This window comes from Mobula birostris, chromosome 8, assembly GCF_030028105.1.
Source record: "Mobula birostris isolate sMobBir1 chromosome 8, sMobBir1.hap1, whole genome shotgun sequence".
Lineage (NCBI taxonomy): Eukaryota > Metazoa > Chordata > Chondrichthyes > Myliobatiformes > Myliobatidae > Mobula > Mobula birostris.
The window spans coordinates 23,738,171-23,754,958 of NC_092377.1; the positions used below are offsets into that span (position 1 = coordinate 23,738,171).

The window sequence follows — 16,788 nt, forward strand, 5'->3', positions numbered from 1 at the left end:
TTCTGGATGTTAGGGGAAACAAGGGATAAGGGGATGGAGCAGAAAAACTAGAACTGTGGCAGATCAGCAATGATCTGGATGAATGGGACAATGCACTCTTCCCCTCCTATATTTCTTGTAACAATTTAATGAAGAGCATTTGATTGTGTATTTGGACTGGTTGTGATGGGGGAGGGATACGGAGGCCTCTTTTACAATGCACGGTTAACATCTGAAGTAGGAGCAGGAGTAGCCACTCAGATCGTCCATTCCTTGAGACCATGGTTGATCTGACCACTATCTCAACTCCACATCTGCCCCACCCATGACTCAAGGGCCTGAGTTACAGGGAGAGGTTGAGCAGGCTAGGACCTTATTCCATGGATACTGGAAGGATGTCTCCTCAGCTGAGAGGAGTTCATATGGAGACGTATAAAATCATGAGGGGTATAGATAAAGAGCATGCACACAGTGTTTTCCTGGGGTAAACTAAACAGCGTAGGTTTTCAGTGAGAAGGGTAGATTTAAAAGTGGCCTGAGGGGAAACTTCTTCACACAGAGTCCGATGCTTACATGTTATAAACTCCCAGAGGAACTGGTTTGAGCCAGGTACAGTAACAACATTTAAAAGGCATTTGGATAAGAGCACAGTTTAGAAAGGTTTCGATGGATATGGGCTAAGGGTAAGCAAAAGGCATTATTTTACCTGTGGACACCAGTGACTGCAGATGCTGTAATCTGGTGCAACAAACAATCTGCTGGAAGAACTCAGAGGGCCAAGCTGTACTGTATCGGTGGGCGGGAAGAATTATTTACCTTTCCCGTGTGAGAACCAAAAACAGGGCCAGGATCAGTTTTGCTGCAGGGTTCTCACCCGGAAGATGACCAATACCTTTCCTCCCACAGAAGCTCTTGGGCCCGCTGAGTTCCTTCCGCCGACGGTCTGTTTCTGTAGTTCGGAAGGTTTCTAGTTGGGAACGTACAAGCTGGGCCGAAGGGCCTGTTTCCGTGATTTATAACCCTCAGCCCCGGTAACCTTTCACTCCTCCAACCAAAGAGGACTTGCTGTGGTGGAGTTGTGGTTGGTTGGGAGACCCACCTGCCTGCGTTGCAGGTCTTTCCTCACTGCGGATGAGGTCTCCTGAGCGGCGCTTTACATTGCGACAAAGTTTAAAAGCACAGCAGAGAAGAGGGAGGGAGGGAGGGAGCGAGATAGAGAGAGAGAGAGAGTGACGGGGAAGGAAGGCGGGCGCGCCAGTGCGCGAACGCGCGCACGCCCACCAGCAGGCAGGCGCGTTCTCGACCCACATACACACCAATACAGTATTTCTGAGCTGGAGAGAGGCGATCAGAGAGCGAGGGAGGGAGGGAGAGAGGGAGGGGGAGAGAGAGAGAGAGCGCAAAGGATTTGCAGCTCTTCTGTTAATAGGAGCCCGTAATCCAGCAGACAGGCAGCGAACTACAGCTTCTCTCCCGGTTCCTCTGCAGCCATGGCTGAGGTGGGAGAAGGAGAGGACGAAATCCAGTTCTTGCGAACTGTAAGTACCCAGTTATTATTTATACTTATCCCTTACCTTCACTCCTTCCCCGTCCATTAAATAATCACACCTCGGCCACGGTAAAGGGCAGTGAGATACACGCGTGGATTTATATCAGCCGCATTTGAATCAATGGGTATTAGTGTTGCACTGCACTTAACTGATGCGCTGACACCAACTGCATGCTTTTAGCTCCGTTCGCAGTGATTTCATATTTAATTATGTTATCAGCTTTTACTGTTTTCTGCATTTTGAGGGAAAATATTAGCATAAATAAAGTGTCCTCTGCCCTTCCTCCTCTTGTTGAAGACACCTCTATGTCCCCAGTGAAGATGATGTGACAATCAGCAAATGTGTTTAATTTAATTTTGTCATTGGCTGGAGTTAGTGCTGCTGTGTTATTTTAACCCCCTCCCCCCCGCCAAAAGACAGCGCGAGGCTACTGAAAGAGTTGGTGGAATGCTGTTAATTCTGATAGCCTGTCAGGGAATGCCTCCGGTGATCTGGGCTGTGTCAGATGGACAGAGGTAAGGTTTGATGCTCGGCGTTGCTCTAATGAGCGTGTTTCATGCTGCAGAGACACACATACGGTCACCGTCTCTGCCGATGATAGCTCAGTTTATAAGCAATGCAGTTGTCCCATTTCCCATGCTGCAAACATCTGCCTTGCAAGCCAATTGTAACAACCGATCCATTTCTTGTTTAGTCGCTTTTGCTGGTGTTGTGTTCTGTCGTAAGCCGATGCAGTTAATTTCCACAGAACATCGACTGCCAAAGCAGAATGGCCGTTTGTGTTTGACTGTCCAATCTAAATGCTGATCACTTTCCTCAAAGATACCTGCTTGTGCAAAACACATAATCTATGTAATGTCAAAATGAGTGGAATTTATTTAAAATTTATCATTAAACAACGAGTTGTAAAGTGCTAGTGTTTTGGATTTGGATTTGGCATGTCATGCGCACGTATCTTTTAACGGGACGTCTGTGCTTCTGTGCCAACATTTAGGGACTTTAGATTGGATATTTACTAGTTTCTGAGGGTCGGGGTGAAAAACGACTCCACGAAAGTAGAGGACCGTACATAATTCGAATGCTTATTGAGTTAGAAGTTTTCGTCCTCTGCCGTATGTTCAAAGCAACACCAACGCTGCAATACTTGGCAGCAATTAGATCACACAAGCAAGGCGAAACTAATGAAGGTTTCGGTGCGGGTAGCCCCCTCTTCCCCCGCACCCCCCCCCCCCGCACCCCGACCCAAATTTTACCAAACTTAGTGAAATTACCTTGAACCAGAATCTTTTAAAGATCTGCAAATAAAATCTTCATAACCTCTGGCGTGTGTTTGGAATATTAAATGACAGATGCTCAGGCTGAAGACAACTGGACGCAGCAGAGATAGATCGTTTTATTTTATTTGGATGAACGTTATTAACATTGCTTTACAGTTGAGGCAGAAATCACTAGAAACCGCTTTTCAACGTTTAAAATTGCCATCCTGTAAATCATCTCTATAAACACCGGCCAGTTTGGGGGAGAACAATGCTGAAAATGAGGTGGCTTCTCAAAGTGTCTATTAAAATCCGACATCGTGCTTGGTTTATCAGTCAATACTGTAGGTTAAATATGTAAAGCCTCTTTTAAAATATGCAGGTATAAAAGGTAAATATACTGAAATCTGGTTAAATTTTACCAACAATGTTTCTCCTGCTTTTCATATTTTTTATTCTTGTCAGCCAATATGCATGCCTTGGGCATTGATAAGTATATACTGTAGGCACGACAAATGAACATGTGAAAATGTTCCTCTTTATAATTGCATTCACATTTTATTTGTCAAGTAATCATCACCTATCATGCATAAAATTAGCACCTTTTTGCCACCCGGGAACAGGAATCTGCAAATCATTTTCTCAATTGTGTATTTCTACCAGTGACCTTGGAAACACTCCGGTGATGCACTCAACTTGGCGTGTCTGCATCCTTTTTTGTTCCTCAAGGATTCCCACTGTGTTGACTTTAAAACTAAATTCTCAATGATCTGAGTGGATTGAACAGCAAAGATGCAAGGGAACTAAGCCCAGATTGATGAGGTTTGATGTAATATTTGACCTGTGCAGAAAGATGATTTTCTTTGGTCCTTGATGGAGATGCCCTCCCTCACAAAACTTCAAGATGAAAGCAATTAAGTTTTCCCTGCACTCATGCTTGTTTTCAAGCTTGGAGACGAGTGGGAACTGTGTCAAGGAACTGATGTACCAGTTCTCTGTGCTTCAAGCTAGCTTGAGGCTTCTCACTGTTATTGCTCTTGGTATTCTTAGAAATAAAAGTAATTTCTAGTGATGGTTCATGAATTTTAAATCAATAATTGTATGCTATGTTAAGCAATTGCCCCTTGATTTCCATTGCATGGAGTAAGTATGTGTAAAATGGCGATGTGGTAACTTAGTGGTTAGCACAATGCTTTACAGTACAGGTGATCTGGGTTCATTTCCCGCCACTGCCTGTAAGGATTGTGTATGTTCTCCATGTAACCTCGTGCATTTCCTCCAGGTGCTCCGGTTTCCTCCCATAGGCCAAAAGTGTACTTGACCAGTGATTAGGCTAGGGGTAAATCAGGGGTTACTGGGCAGTGCAACATGAAGGCTCAGAAGGGCCTATTCCACGCTGTATCTCAATAAAATAAAATAATAAAGTGTAAGTATGATTTCATAACAATGTGTTATTTTGTTGTGGGTAAAACATAACTGTTTCCATAAAATGATAAACAAGCTGGGTATGCTGAAGACACAAGAGATTGTGTCTGCTGGAATCTGAAGAAACACATCTTGGAGATATTCAGTTGGTCAGGCAGCATCTGTGGAGGAAAACACTGGGTTTTCAGCCTTCAAATGAAATAAACTTCAAACAAAACAATCTAACTGCTCCTCAGCACTTTCAGTCCCTTATCTCTTTCACTGAATAGTCTACAGCAGTGGCCTCATCTTTGTCCCTCTCTATCCCCATCTTAATCAATTCTAAGCCAAATACGAGGGGTGATTGATAAGTTTGTGGCCTAGGGTAGAAGGAGTCAATTTTAGAAAACCTAGCACATTTATTTTTCCTACATTTACACACTTAGTTCAGTGGTCATGTAGCATATGGATCCCTTTTTTGTACAAGTTGGCATCTTGGACCTCCAGAAGTGGTCCACAGCAGGGGTGATTGATAAGTTCGTGGCCTAAGGTAGAAGGAGATGAATTATTAAGTTCAAACTTTCTGCATTTTCACTCAAAGAGTTGAACTGTATGTGCATGTAACAAAATCTGTATAACTCATCTTCCTCTACCTAAGGCCACAAACGTATCAATCACCCCTGCTGTGGACCACCTGGAAGTCCAAGACGCTCTCGTTACATGCACGTGCAGTTCAACTCTTTGAGTGAAAATGCAGAAAGTTTGAAATTAGTAACTCATTTCCTTCTGCCTTAGGCCACAAACTTATCAATCACCCCTGCTGTGGACCACTTCTACAAGGAAGGGATCCGTAAGCTCCACAACCGCTGGACGAAGTTGTCTACGTGTAGGAGGGGACTATGTTGAAAAATAAATGTGCTAGATTTTCTAAAATTGACTCCTTCTACCCTAGGCCACGAACTTATCAATCACCCCTCGTATGTAGGTGAAATCTTCTTTCATGGCCCCTTCCTCAGTGCTCATTTCTCTCGCCAAGGGGTTTTAACACAGACCGTGGACCATTTTACTTGTCTCCAGAAATCATGGTCCACTAGCCGCTTACCCTTCTGAATTGTGTATGGTTTTTTTGCTAACTGGTGACCCACCATTGTATCTGCCTTGATACTTTCACTCTCCTCACTGAGCTTACAGCACCCTCTCACCAAGAACTGACACTGATAATATCACCAACATGCTGATGAGGTTAGTGCTGTTGTGATATGGTGAACAGACCTCTGACAAACATTGCATTAACGTTTATCTTTAAAGCCAAATGTTAGCTCACAAGTACATCACCATATTTCCCTCTAGACACTGATCTGGTTCCACAACCTATGGACTCACTTTCGAGAACACTACAATTTATCTTCTGTGTAATATTTATTTATTATTACGTGTTTCATTTTTGTGTTTGCACACTTGGTCTTCTTTCGAACTTTGGTGGCCTTTGTGAGTAGTTTTTCATTGATTTGATTATATTTCTTTGTTCCACTGTGAATGCCTGCAAGAAAATGGATTTCAGGGTAGTATATGGTGACGTGTTCCTTAAGGTTGTTATAGCCGGGAGTGGTAATGGGAACAAGCTCCCAGTACCAATTAAAAGCTCTCAATGGCGTGCCCCTCAAATAGCCTCTGACAACTAAGCCCAGCTCCTGGCCTTCACGTGTGGTTTAGCTGCTGAGCCTGGCAGAACCATTTCTACTGACAGGAGAAGGAGCAAAGGTGGGTCTCTGGTGCTTTAAAGCCAGTCGCTTCGGGCAGATGGGGCTTATCAGCCGTGGTTGGCAGCTCTTCTAGGAGAAGGAAGATTCTGATCTCAAGCCTTCGCTACCTTGTGGCTATACCCACTATTGGGGAAGGCCTCGGGAGTAAACCTCGAGGAAAAATCCAGAGCTGGAGTCCAGAAGGCAGTCCTACATTGAGTTCAATACTGACTGGCAACTCCTAAGACGCTGCTGGTACCAAACTGTATTGGTCTCATTGACTTCCTCAGAGAATAGGCTTGTGACAAATATATATTGCAGGCCTTAGACCCCCACATCTATCTCAACTACATTTAGTCTCATCCTACTTTCTGTAAGGATTTCATTCCTTCACCCAGTTACTGCCTCTCTATTGCATTTGCTCCAACAAAGGTACTTTGGGCACAGGTGCCTGTGAGATGTCCTTCCTTTTTCCAGAACCATGGTTTCTCCTCCTCAATGGTAGACTAAACCCTTGGCTCCTTTTCTCTGCCTCAACCCCCACCTCTCCTGGACAGAACAAGGTTCAGATTCTATCCTTATGGCCTTCTCATTCAGATCTTTTTTCCATCAGCTCCAACAGAATTCCATAACCAAACACATTGTACACTTGCCTCCCTTTTCAGCATAACAACAAGAACTCATGGTCTACTCTTCTAAGTTCACCAAATATTCACCTTACATTATTTTCCCATGCAATTACAGAAAATCTACCCTTTCCACCATGCAACGACCCAAACAATACTTTCTGATGAAGTAGCAATTCACTTGCATTTCTCCAAACCTCATGCATTGCATACAGTCTTCACAATGTGGTCTCTCAAAATTTGGAGAAATGAAGTGCAGAATAATTGGCCTTTTTGCTGAGCATCTATTTTCAATCTTCAGGGACAAATCTGAGCTCCTGGCTGCCTGCCACTTGAATTCTCCAATCCATTCCCACTCTGATCTATCTGTCTTCTGCACCATCATAATGATACTCAACGTAAACATTAGAGACAGTTCCTTATTTTTCAATTTGGTGTTGCAGCCTTCTGTACTCAATATCAACTTCTTTAGTCTGTAAAGAGGCCCCAGCGGCCTCAATGACTACAGACCGGTGGCATTGACCTCCCACATCATGAAGACCCTGGAGAGACTTGTTCTGGAGCTGCTCTGGCCTATGGTCAGGCCACACTTAGATCTCCTCCAGTTCGCCTACCAGCCCCGACTAGGAGTTGAGGATGCCATCGTCTACCTGCTGAACCGTGTCTACGCCCACCTGGACAAGCCAGCGAGCACTGTGCGGGTCATGTTTTTTGACTTCTCCAGTGCGTTCAACACCATCCGCCCAACTCTGCTGGGAGAGAAGCTGACAGCGATGCAGGTGGATGCTTCCCTGGTGTCATGGATTCTTGATTACCTGACTGGCAGACCACAGTACGTGTGCTTGCAACACTGTGTGTCCGACAGAGTGATCAGCAGCACTGGGGCTCCACGGGGGACTGTCTTGTCTTCCTTTCTCTTCACCATTTACACTTCAGACTTCAACTACTGCACAGAGTCTTGTCATCTCTGGAAGTTTTGGGATGACTCTGCCATAGTTGGCTGCATCAGCAAGGGAGATGAGGCTGAGTACAGGGCTACGATAGGAAACTTTGTCACATGGTGTGAGCAGCTTAATGTGAAAAAGACTAAGGAGCTGGTGGTAGACCTGAGGAGAGCTAAGGTACCGGTGACCCCTGTTTCCATCCAGGGGGTCAGTGTGGACGTGGTGGAGGATTACAAATACCTGGGGATACGAATTGACAATAAACTGGACTGGTCAAGGAACACTGAGGCTGTCTACAAGAAGGGTCAGAGCCGTCTCTATTTCCTGAGGAGACTGAGGTCCTTTAACATCTGCCGGACGATGCTGAGGATGTTCTACGAGTCTGTGGTGGCCAGTGCTATCATGTTTGCTGTTGTGTGCTGGGGCAGCAGGCTGAGGGTAGCAGACACCAACAGAATCAACAAACTCATTAGTAAGGCCAGTGATGTTGTGGGGATGGAACTGGACTCTCTGACGGTGGTGTCTGAAAAGAGGGTGCTGTCCCAGTTGCATGCCATCTTGGACAATGTCTCCCATCCACTACATAATGGACTGGTTGGGCACAGGAGTACATTCAGCCAGAGACTCATTCCACCGAGATGCAACACAGGGCGTCATAGGAAACTTTACAACTCCTCCCTTGGAGGGTCAGACACCCTGAGCCAATAGGCTGGTCCTGGACTTATTTCCTGGCATAATTTACATATTACTATTTAACTATTTATGGTTTTATTACTATTTATTATTCATGGTGCAACTGTAACGAAAACCAATTTCCCCCCGGATCAATAAAGTATGACTATGACTATTTATAAGACCATAAGATATAGGAGCAGAATTCGGCCATTTGGTCCATCAATTCTTCTCCACCATTCCATCATGGCTGATTTATTATCCCTTTCAGTCCCATTCTGCCTTCTCCCCGTAACATTCTAATCAAGAACCTATTATGCTCCACTTTAAGGAAGTCTCAGGTAGCTTGCTTTTTCTGCATCTAAAGTTGTGATTTCTATTGTAATTGAGCTTTCTGTGATACGAGCTGAATTTTTCTCTCTTCATTTGCTCAGTTTAACCTAGGATAAGTTCTCGTTTTGTGATTTGAAAATCCTTTGTCAGTACTCCAACTCTCTAACAACCCTCGTCTGATAGCTTTTGCTCAATTTTTCTAGCTCTAATTTCCCCATGAATCCCTTGATCAGATGACCTCCATACATATCTCCACGGCAACCCTGTTCTCATCCTATCATACATATTTCCTTTGACCTACCTATCCCTTCACCACCTTCTCAGTAATGTATAACTCAATTGATTTCTCTCTTTCCCAGTTCTGGCAAAGGATCCTCCAATTAAAATGTTAACTCTGTTTCTCTCCATGGATTCTAGCCTGACCTGCTAAGAGTCAGCAGCATTTTCGGTTTTTATTTCATATTTCCAAGGCCTGCAGTATTTTTCTATTTTCATATATCCAGCTGTACTTGCAGTCAGGAAGCAATGGAAGCTCTAAGTGCATATTTGTCATCTGATTATGTGTTTTAATAATCTGCCAAGAGATGTGACAGTAACTCTAGGCTGTCTTTGTTTTACCCAATCAACCCACTTCAGCTACAGTGTAAGCTCATAATTTGTGGTGATAATATCACTAATCATATTGTTTAGATGCATTGATTTATCTGTAAAGGATAAATCCTCTCTACTATCAGATTCAATGTGCTTCCTTTTCCACTTCATCAGCAAACTTGTGTAAAATCCTCAGAAATAATATAGCTGTAATTATCTCTAGTCTTAGGTCAAACTAAAAAGAATGTACACTTTATTGACTCTGTTCTAGATAAATGTGTTTTAATTGACTTTTTAACGTATGTTGTCAAATTGGAACTGTAGGAGGATGGTGCTTAATCTATTAGAGCAGAGGTTCCCAACCTTTTTTTATGCCATGGACCCCAACAATCAGCTGAGGGCTATGTGATGCCAGGTTGGGAACCCCTGTATTTGTCAATGAAGGTTAGTTGGTTGAGGTTGAAGCAAACTAGTTCAGTGGAGGAAAAGATATTGGAAAAGCTGACGAGTGCCATGAATAAGGGAGAGAAGGAGCCAGAAGCCATGTGTGTACAAGAGGAGAAATGAAAAGGCGAAGAGAACATGTTTTTTTGGATTTTCTTGGTATGCCACTACAAGGCAAAACATGGCTTTGAAATCCATTTGCCTTACAAAAGGAAATAAGGCTGTTTTGAGATTAAAAATTGTTGATTGTAAATGAGAATAGCATAATAAAATGTGCTTAGCTTTTGTTATGTGCATGATAAATTGTATTTCAATTATCGATGAGCAAGTGCATGAACATCTTTAAAATATTCAATATTTAAATCAATGCTAGTTGATGCGTAACATAATATACTCCAATAAGCAACAAAACCCTGAATATCCAAAGAATACGGGCTACAACATGGAGCTGGTATAATAAACTGGCATTTTAAAATGCAGTGGATTCCGGTTCATTGGAATATATGGAGACCAGTTCATTTTGGCCGAATTAAGCGGCTGCCCTAATTAGCTGCAGTTTCATGGAAATAGTTAAAACGGTATAAAAAAGATAAACTGATTAACGAATTATGTATTTAAATGAAATACAGAATAATTTAGAACAATAACAATACTATAAAACCGTGTATTAATTCCTTACAATAATTGACGGAGGAAGTCATCCGCATCACGTTCTCTTTACTGTAAATGAACAAAATCAGCGCAGATACCCAGTGCAGATAATGGACTGCCTTCATACAATGCTGTTGATAATTGCATTCTCCAAATCTTCATTTTCACTGTAATATTCAAGATGATTGTCGATACCTTCAAATTCTTTGTAGCTTCTAATTTGTTGAAGTAGTGAAATCGTTTCATTTTTGCACCTGGCCATTTCTGACATGTCCAAGCCTGAATGCTTGAAACCCCAGTGAGCAAAACAGTTCTGAATTATCTTACAGCTTATTCCTTGCCAAACATCAGTGACAAAAATCGCTGCACTTTGAACACAAACACACACTGTTTAAAACCTATTCGCTCGAAGCAGCATTGTGTCTAACGCCCACGTGAGTGCACATGACTGATGCTAGATGGAAGCCGTTCACCAACACTGTCCTGTCCCAATTAAGTGGTATAGTATCCAAATACATGACGGGAATCCAGCTATTTTCTTGATTAATTTTTGTTGTCCCAAATAAGGGGTACCCTGATGCTCCAATTAACCACAATCCACTGTTTTTAAATTTAAAAATTGAATTTTATAACAGCAGTTTAAATTTAAATTTAATTACTTAGAAACTTGATGTTGACTTTGGCTTGTTTTCTTTTTATGATATTTACTTCATGTTTCTTTAGGTTCTTTTGAGTTTGAAACTGTTTGTCTTAGGAAGATATTCATATGATAAGAACTCTGTGCACTGCAAATAGGCTGATAAGGACAATTTAATAATCTGGTTACATGCCATTGAATTCCTAAAATGTACTTACAGGACAATTTGTACTGATAATGAGCATAAATGTTCAAACTGTTAATTTGCAATGCCATTTTATTTCAGGAGTTTTTTAAAAGATTGCACTTTGAATCAAATAAGCATTGATGTAGAGGGATCCATGCACGTGTTTTCTTGAGAAGCATTTTGGGGAGTGAGAAGGTTAATCTTATATTTGTGTTGCATAAAAGGTTTTGAATAGTAAGAATAAGCATTTAACATTTATGCAGTAGCATTCCTGCCTTTGACTCACACATAATACTTTGCAGCCAGGAAAATAGTTTTGAAGAGTAGCTATTGTTGTGACATGAAATCATAGGATTAGCATTTGTGTTTGTAATAACCAGTTTAAATCACTTTAAAAAGATAATAATCGGCTCACTGGGAGAACTCTGTAACACTGTGTCAGAAAGTGACATTAAATCTTTTACATCATCAGAGAAGAGAGGTGGAGCCCTGGCTTAATGATGGATCTGAAAGTTGGTATGTCCATTGGGGCATCACTCCCTCACTAGGTGTTGTTCGTCCATCGTCGACGTCGATGGGGACCTCGACACCATTATGATGGTGTCGAGACTAGCGCGTGATTTGGATTTAAGTGAGGGAGAGTTGCGCAGCGTCAGCCTCACTCTCTCTTCTCAATTCCCATCTGGATCCAGTGGCAAGACAGAGTCTAGACGGCTGGAGATGGAACTAGGCGTAGTGGATGACCAGGACGTCTTCTGTGTCTTGTCCTGCTCTACACGTTCCACGACGCTTGCAGAGACTACCTTCTTGACCGTTGGACCTTCCATAGGTCTCGTCCGTTCAATCCGCGGGAGTCTGTCTTCACATGCTGGGATAGACAACTCCCTATCTCAGCAAGGGTTTGAGACCCGTCGGCTACCCTCACCTGGTTTAGCCGGCTTGTCGAAGCCGTTGCCCGGGGTGTGGCTGCTGTCGCATGCAAACAGCTACGGGGAGCCACAGGTGAGAGCTGAGTGCCAGGTGGGGACCAAAGGTGGACTAACCGCCCTGAAAAGGACGTGACATGTTCCCCCACCAGAGGTGCTACCCCTCCCTGACACCCCAGACACCTCACTAGGTAATACACTAGATTACTGGCATAAGCCTGTACAGTGCCACTTGAACCCTCAAGCTTATCGGGGAAGTGTGTGACTGACATCAACTGACTCTGTGAACTGTTACTCAAGCACCAAAGTTTACTTTGCAACGGATGTTAAATTTAATTTCCTATCAAGTATTATCCAACATTGCTTTAGAATAAGGAATACAAGATAGAAATTCAAAAGATCTTTAAGATAAGCTTTATTTGTTACATGTACATCGAAACACCAAAACATATTGTGAAATGCATTGTTTGCATGAAATCAAATCAGCAAGGATTGTATAGGGGGCAGCCTGCAAGTGTAGCTGTGCTTCCAACGCCAACATAGTGCTCCCACAACTCACTAACCCTAATCATAACCGTTGATTTTTGGAACGCAGGAGGAAACCGGAGCACCTGAAGCTCATGCGCTCAGGGGGAGAACTCCTTATATACAGCGACGGGAAGTGAACCCGGGTCAGTGATCATCGATGCTGTAAAGCTTTGTGTTAACTGTTAACAAACATATATTTTCTTTCAATTAATCAACTGGCTCTGGTATTGTTCTTAACACAGAGCCTCTGAACATCACCTCAGAAGTGTGCTGATCAAGATTCTATGTGGATTGATTAATACTTACTGATTTTTATATACTCCAACTCTTTTCATAAAACCCACAATCCATTAAGTTGAGTCAGTTGAGTTACTGCTTTAAAATGTCGTAAACTTGAATCCTCAGTTCCCTCTGTTTTTTGTTTTATAATTCAACTTCAAAAGTAAAGGAATGTGACCCTTGTCTTTCTATCTTTTGTTCTTTCTCCCTTCTTCTTTGTAGCCTCATCCTGCTTCTTCAATCTTCATTATGCCATACTTACATTTTCAGTTTTATTTTGAAAATTCAGAAACTCCCTGATCCAGATTGGCTTAAGACCAGCTGAAGTTGACCCAGGACACAATTAAACAAAATTATTCTGTATAGTTAGAGACATTCAGAGGCCCATCTCTGCCACTGACTATTCTGAGTCACCTTGTTTAATCCCCATTCTCTTTCCCCTCTAACCACTTGTGTTTAATTATGCCACACATGAGGCTACTTAACAAGATAAGAGCCTATGGAATTACGGGAAAGTTACATATGTGGATAGAGCATTGGCTGATTGGCAGGAAACAGAGAGTGGGAATAAAGGGATCCTATTCTGGTTGGCTGCCGGTTACCAGTGGTGTTCCACAACGGTCCGTGTTGGGGCTGCTTCTTTTTACATTGTACATCAACGATTTGGATTATGGAATAGATGGCTTTGTGGCTAAGTTTGCTGACGATATGAAGATAGGTAGAGGGGCCAGTAGTGCTGAGGAAACGGAGAGTCTGCAGAGAGACTTGGATAGATTGGAAGAATGGGCAAAGAAGTGGCAAATGAAATACAATGTTGGAAAGTGTATGGTTATGCACTTTGGCAGAAGAAATAAACGGGCAGACTATTATTTAAATGGGGAAAGAATTCAAAGTTCTGAGATGCAACGGGACTTGGGGGTCCTCGTGCAGGATACCCTTAAAGTTAACCTCCAGGTTGAGTCAGTAGTGAAGAAGGCGAATGCAATGTTGGCATTCATTTCTAGGAGAATAGAGTATAGGAGCAGGGATGTGATGTTGAGGCCCTATAAGGCGCTGGTGAGACCTCACTTGGAGTACTGTGGGCAGTTTTGGTCTCCTTATTTAAGAAAGGATGTGCTGATGTTGGAGAGGGTACAGAGTAGATTCACTAGAATGATTCCAGGAAAGAGAGGGTTAACATATGAGGAACATTTGTCCACTCTTGGACTGTATTCCTTGAAGTTTAGAAGAATGAGGGGAGACCTCATAGAAACATTTTGAATGTTGAAAGGCATGGACAGAATGGATGTGGCAAAGTTGTTTCCCATGATGGGGGACTCTAGTATGAGAGGGCATGACTTAAGGATTGAAGGGCGCCTATTCAGAACAGAAATGCGAAGACATTTTTTTAGTCAGAGGGTGGTGAATCTATGGAATTTGTTGCCACAGGCAGCAGTGGAGGCCAAGTCATTGGGTGTATTTAAGGCAGAGATTGATAAGTATCTGAGTAGCCAGGGCATGAAAGGTTATGGTGAGAAGGCGGGAGAGTGGGACTAAATGGGAGAATGGATCAGCTCATGATAAAATGGCGGAGCGGACTCGATAGGCCGAATGGCTGACTTCTGCTCCTTTGTCTTATGGTCTTATAGTCTCTCTTCACTTGGGTGGAAACTAGTGTCCATGTATGATGTATTTTCTCTTGCTGTCTGTTCTTCATACAATTCAACAAGTTTGTCCTCAAGCATAGTTCTATTTTCTGAAATTTATTTTGTCCACTTAATTATTTTCCTGCATTGCTTATTCTTAATAATTTCATATTAAGGACCACTAAGAATTACAGTGTTTTACTGAGGGGAAGAGAAGGTTAACAGAGGCTGCATAACCAAGTGTGTATACTAAAAAGTCTGTGATACTGAAAAAAACAAAATTGAACAAATATCTTCAGTTTTGTTAATTGACCAGACGTAGAGTCGATAACTTTAAAGATTTTGAGTTACATTTTCTTCACCAATTATTGCTGCATTGATATATTTAGTTGTGATTGCTGATGCCTGATGTTTGCTGCTCAGTTGACGTGATTTGTTGTAGTCAGTAAGCTGGCAGTATTTGAATGTATAATGTTAGTATTTTCATCAATATTGGAGTGCAACCAGGTCATTGTTGTGTTGAAACTGAGGAGCTGCTTTTGAGATCTTTTAGCAGTCCCAGGATAGCTTTAATTTTAATCCTGTTCATGGAATGTTTTTGAATCTTAAGTTTAGTTCAATAATCCAAGCTTCTACTATGGTTGCAATGTAAGTTTGTGCATGTTTAAAAGAACCTTTACTCGAAGACTAGAATAATAAGGTAAGGTTACAGAAACTGGGTTGTATTCATTAGCGTTTAGATGACTAAGAGGATAATGTGGTTGAAGCTTTTAAAATATGAAGGGAAAGTAGTAGGGTAATAAGAGAAATGGCTATTTCTGTTGGTTGGGAGCTCAGGGTGATTGGTCTTAAAATTACAACCAGGTCTTTTGTAATTGAAGTCAGGAAAGAGTTTGATGCCAGAAAATTATATCACACTTGCACAAATGACAATGAGTCATTCATTATCAGCCCACTCATTATCATTACGATGCACAAGACTTGATGTGTAACAGCCGGTGTTTAGAGGGCAGTGCAAGAATATCCAATTGTTCTCTTTGCCTTTCCAGGAAGATACTTGAGTTTAGTGCCAGGCAGGCTTGTAGATTTTGTCTCCAACTTCTGTAGTGCAAAATTCCATTCCTAGCACAGATGAGCCTAATGTGGACAACTTAGTGCTTGGCCTCTTTGAATGTAAATAAAATATTATAACTGCAATATGAGGAGACTTTATTTGGATGCATTTTTCCTTCCCAAGTTAGCAACATAACAATGCTTTCCATGTTTTCTGTCTGTAGGTTTTGGTAACTGTGATTATTAAATGGCAGTCTTTGTTCAAGCTTGCTTGAAAGGCTGCTCCTAGTTCTAACTAAGTGTTACTTAGCATCTAGCCTGTCCCTCAGAATTTTGTACATTTTAATGTGTCCCATCATCCTAGGAATTAATCTGGTAAAACTTTGATGCACTTCTTCCATGGCATGCATATCTTAGGTAAAGTGACTACATCTTCACACAGTACTCCAGATAGAAGACCATAAGAAATAGGGGCAGAATTCGGCCGTCTGGCCTGTTGAGTCTGCTCTACCACTCTATCGTGGCTGATTTATTATCCCTCCCTGTAACCTTTGATACCCTTACCAATCAAGAACCTATTAACCTCCACTTTAAATATACCCAATGACTTGGCCACCACAGCTTTCTGTGGCATTGAATTTCACAGGCTAAAGAAATTACTCCTCATGTCTGTTCAAACTGGACATCCCTCTGTTCTGGTCCAGTATAGGAAACTTCCTCTCCTTAATGGCGCTGCATAAATGTAGTAGGACTTCCTTGCCCCTGTGCTGAATCTCTTGCAATGAAGGCCAGGATATCATTGGCCTTCTCATTTGCTCCTATGTTTTCAGTGTTAGTTGTACAAACAATCGGAACCCATTTCCCAATCTGTCACCACTTCAATAAAGCTCAGTCTTTCAGGCTTCCAGACCAAGTGAACAATCTTACATTTATCCACGTTGTACTGCCTTAAGCATGTATTTTTATTTTATCCAGATACGGTGCAGAAAAAGCCCTTTGATCTGCACACACGGCCCAGCAGTCCCCGACAACCCTAGTTTAACCCTAACCTAATCCTGGGAGAAATTTACAATGACCAGTTAACATACCCTTTACACCTTTGAACTATAGGAGGAAGCTGGAGGATCTGGTGGAAACCCAAGCATTTCACGGGGAGGATGTACAGACTCTTTACGGAGGTCGTCAGGATTGAACTCAGAAATCTGACAACCTGAGCGATATTAGCATTGCATTAACTGCTGCCCTACCGTGGTACAATCTATCTACCGTACTTACACTCGTTCAGCCTCCAAATAATCTCGTGGCCTCTTTGCATCTTTTGCACCATTATGAAAAATTAAGTCATTAGTTGAAGCATTTCT

The 16,788-nt window shown here is 42.2% G+C and overlaps 1 protein-coding gene across 1 annotated transcript in view; it reads left to right on the plus strand.

Moving 5' to 3' along the window:
- The first annotated feature begins 1,377 nt into the window (after positions 1-1,377).
- Positions 1,378-16,788, plus strand: part of ryr2a (ryanodine receptor 2a (cardiac)) — a 785,545-nt gene continuing 770,134 nt past the window's right edge. The window contains exon 1 of the mRNA XM_072264911.1: positions 1,378-1,517. Within this exon, the coding sequence (XP_072121012.1) occupies positions 1,470-1,517 (48 nt within the window). The 5' untranslated portion in view covers positions 1,378-1,469. The remainder of the gene's footprint in view (positions 1,518-16,788) is intronic.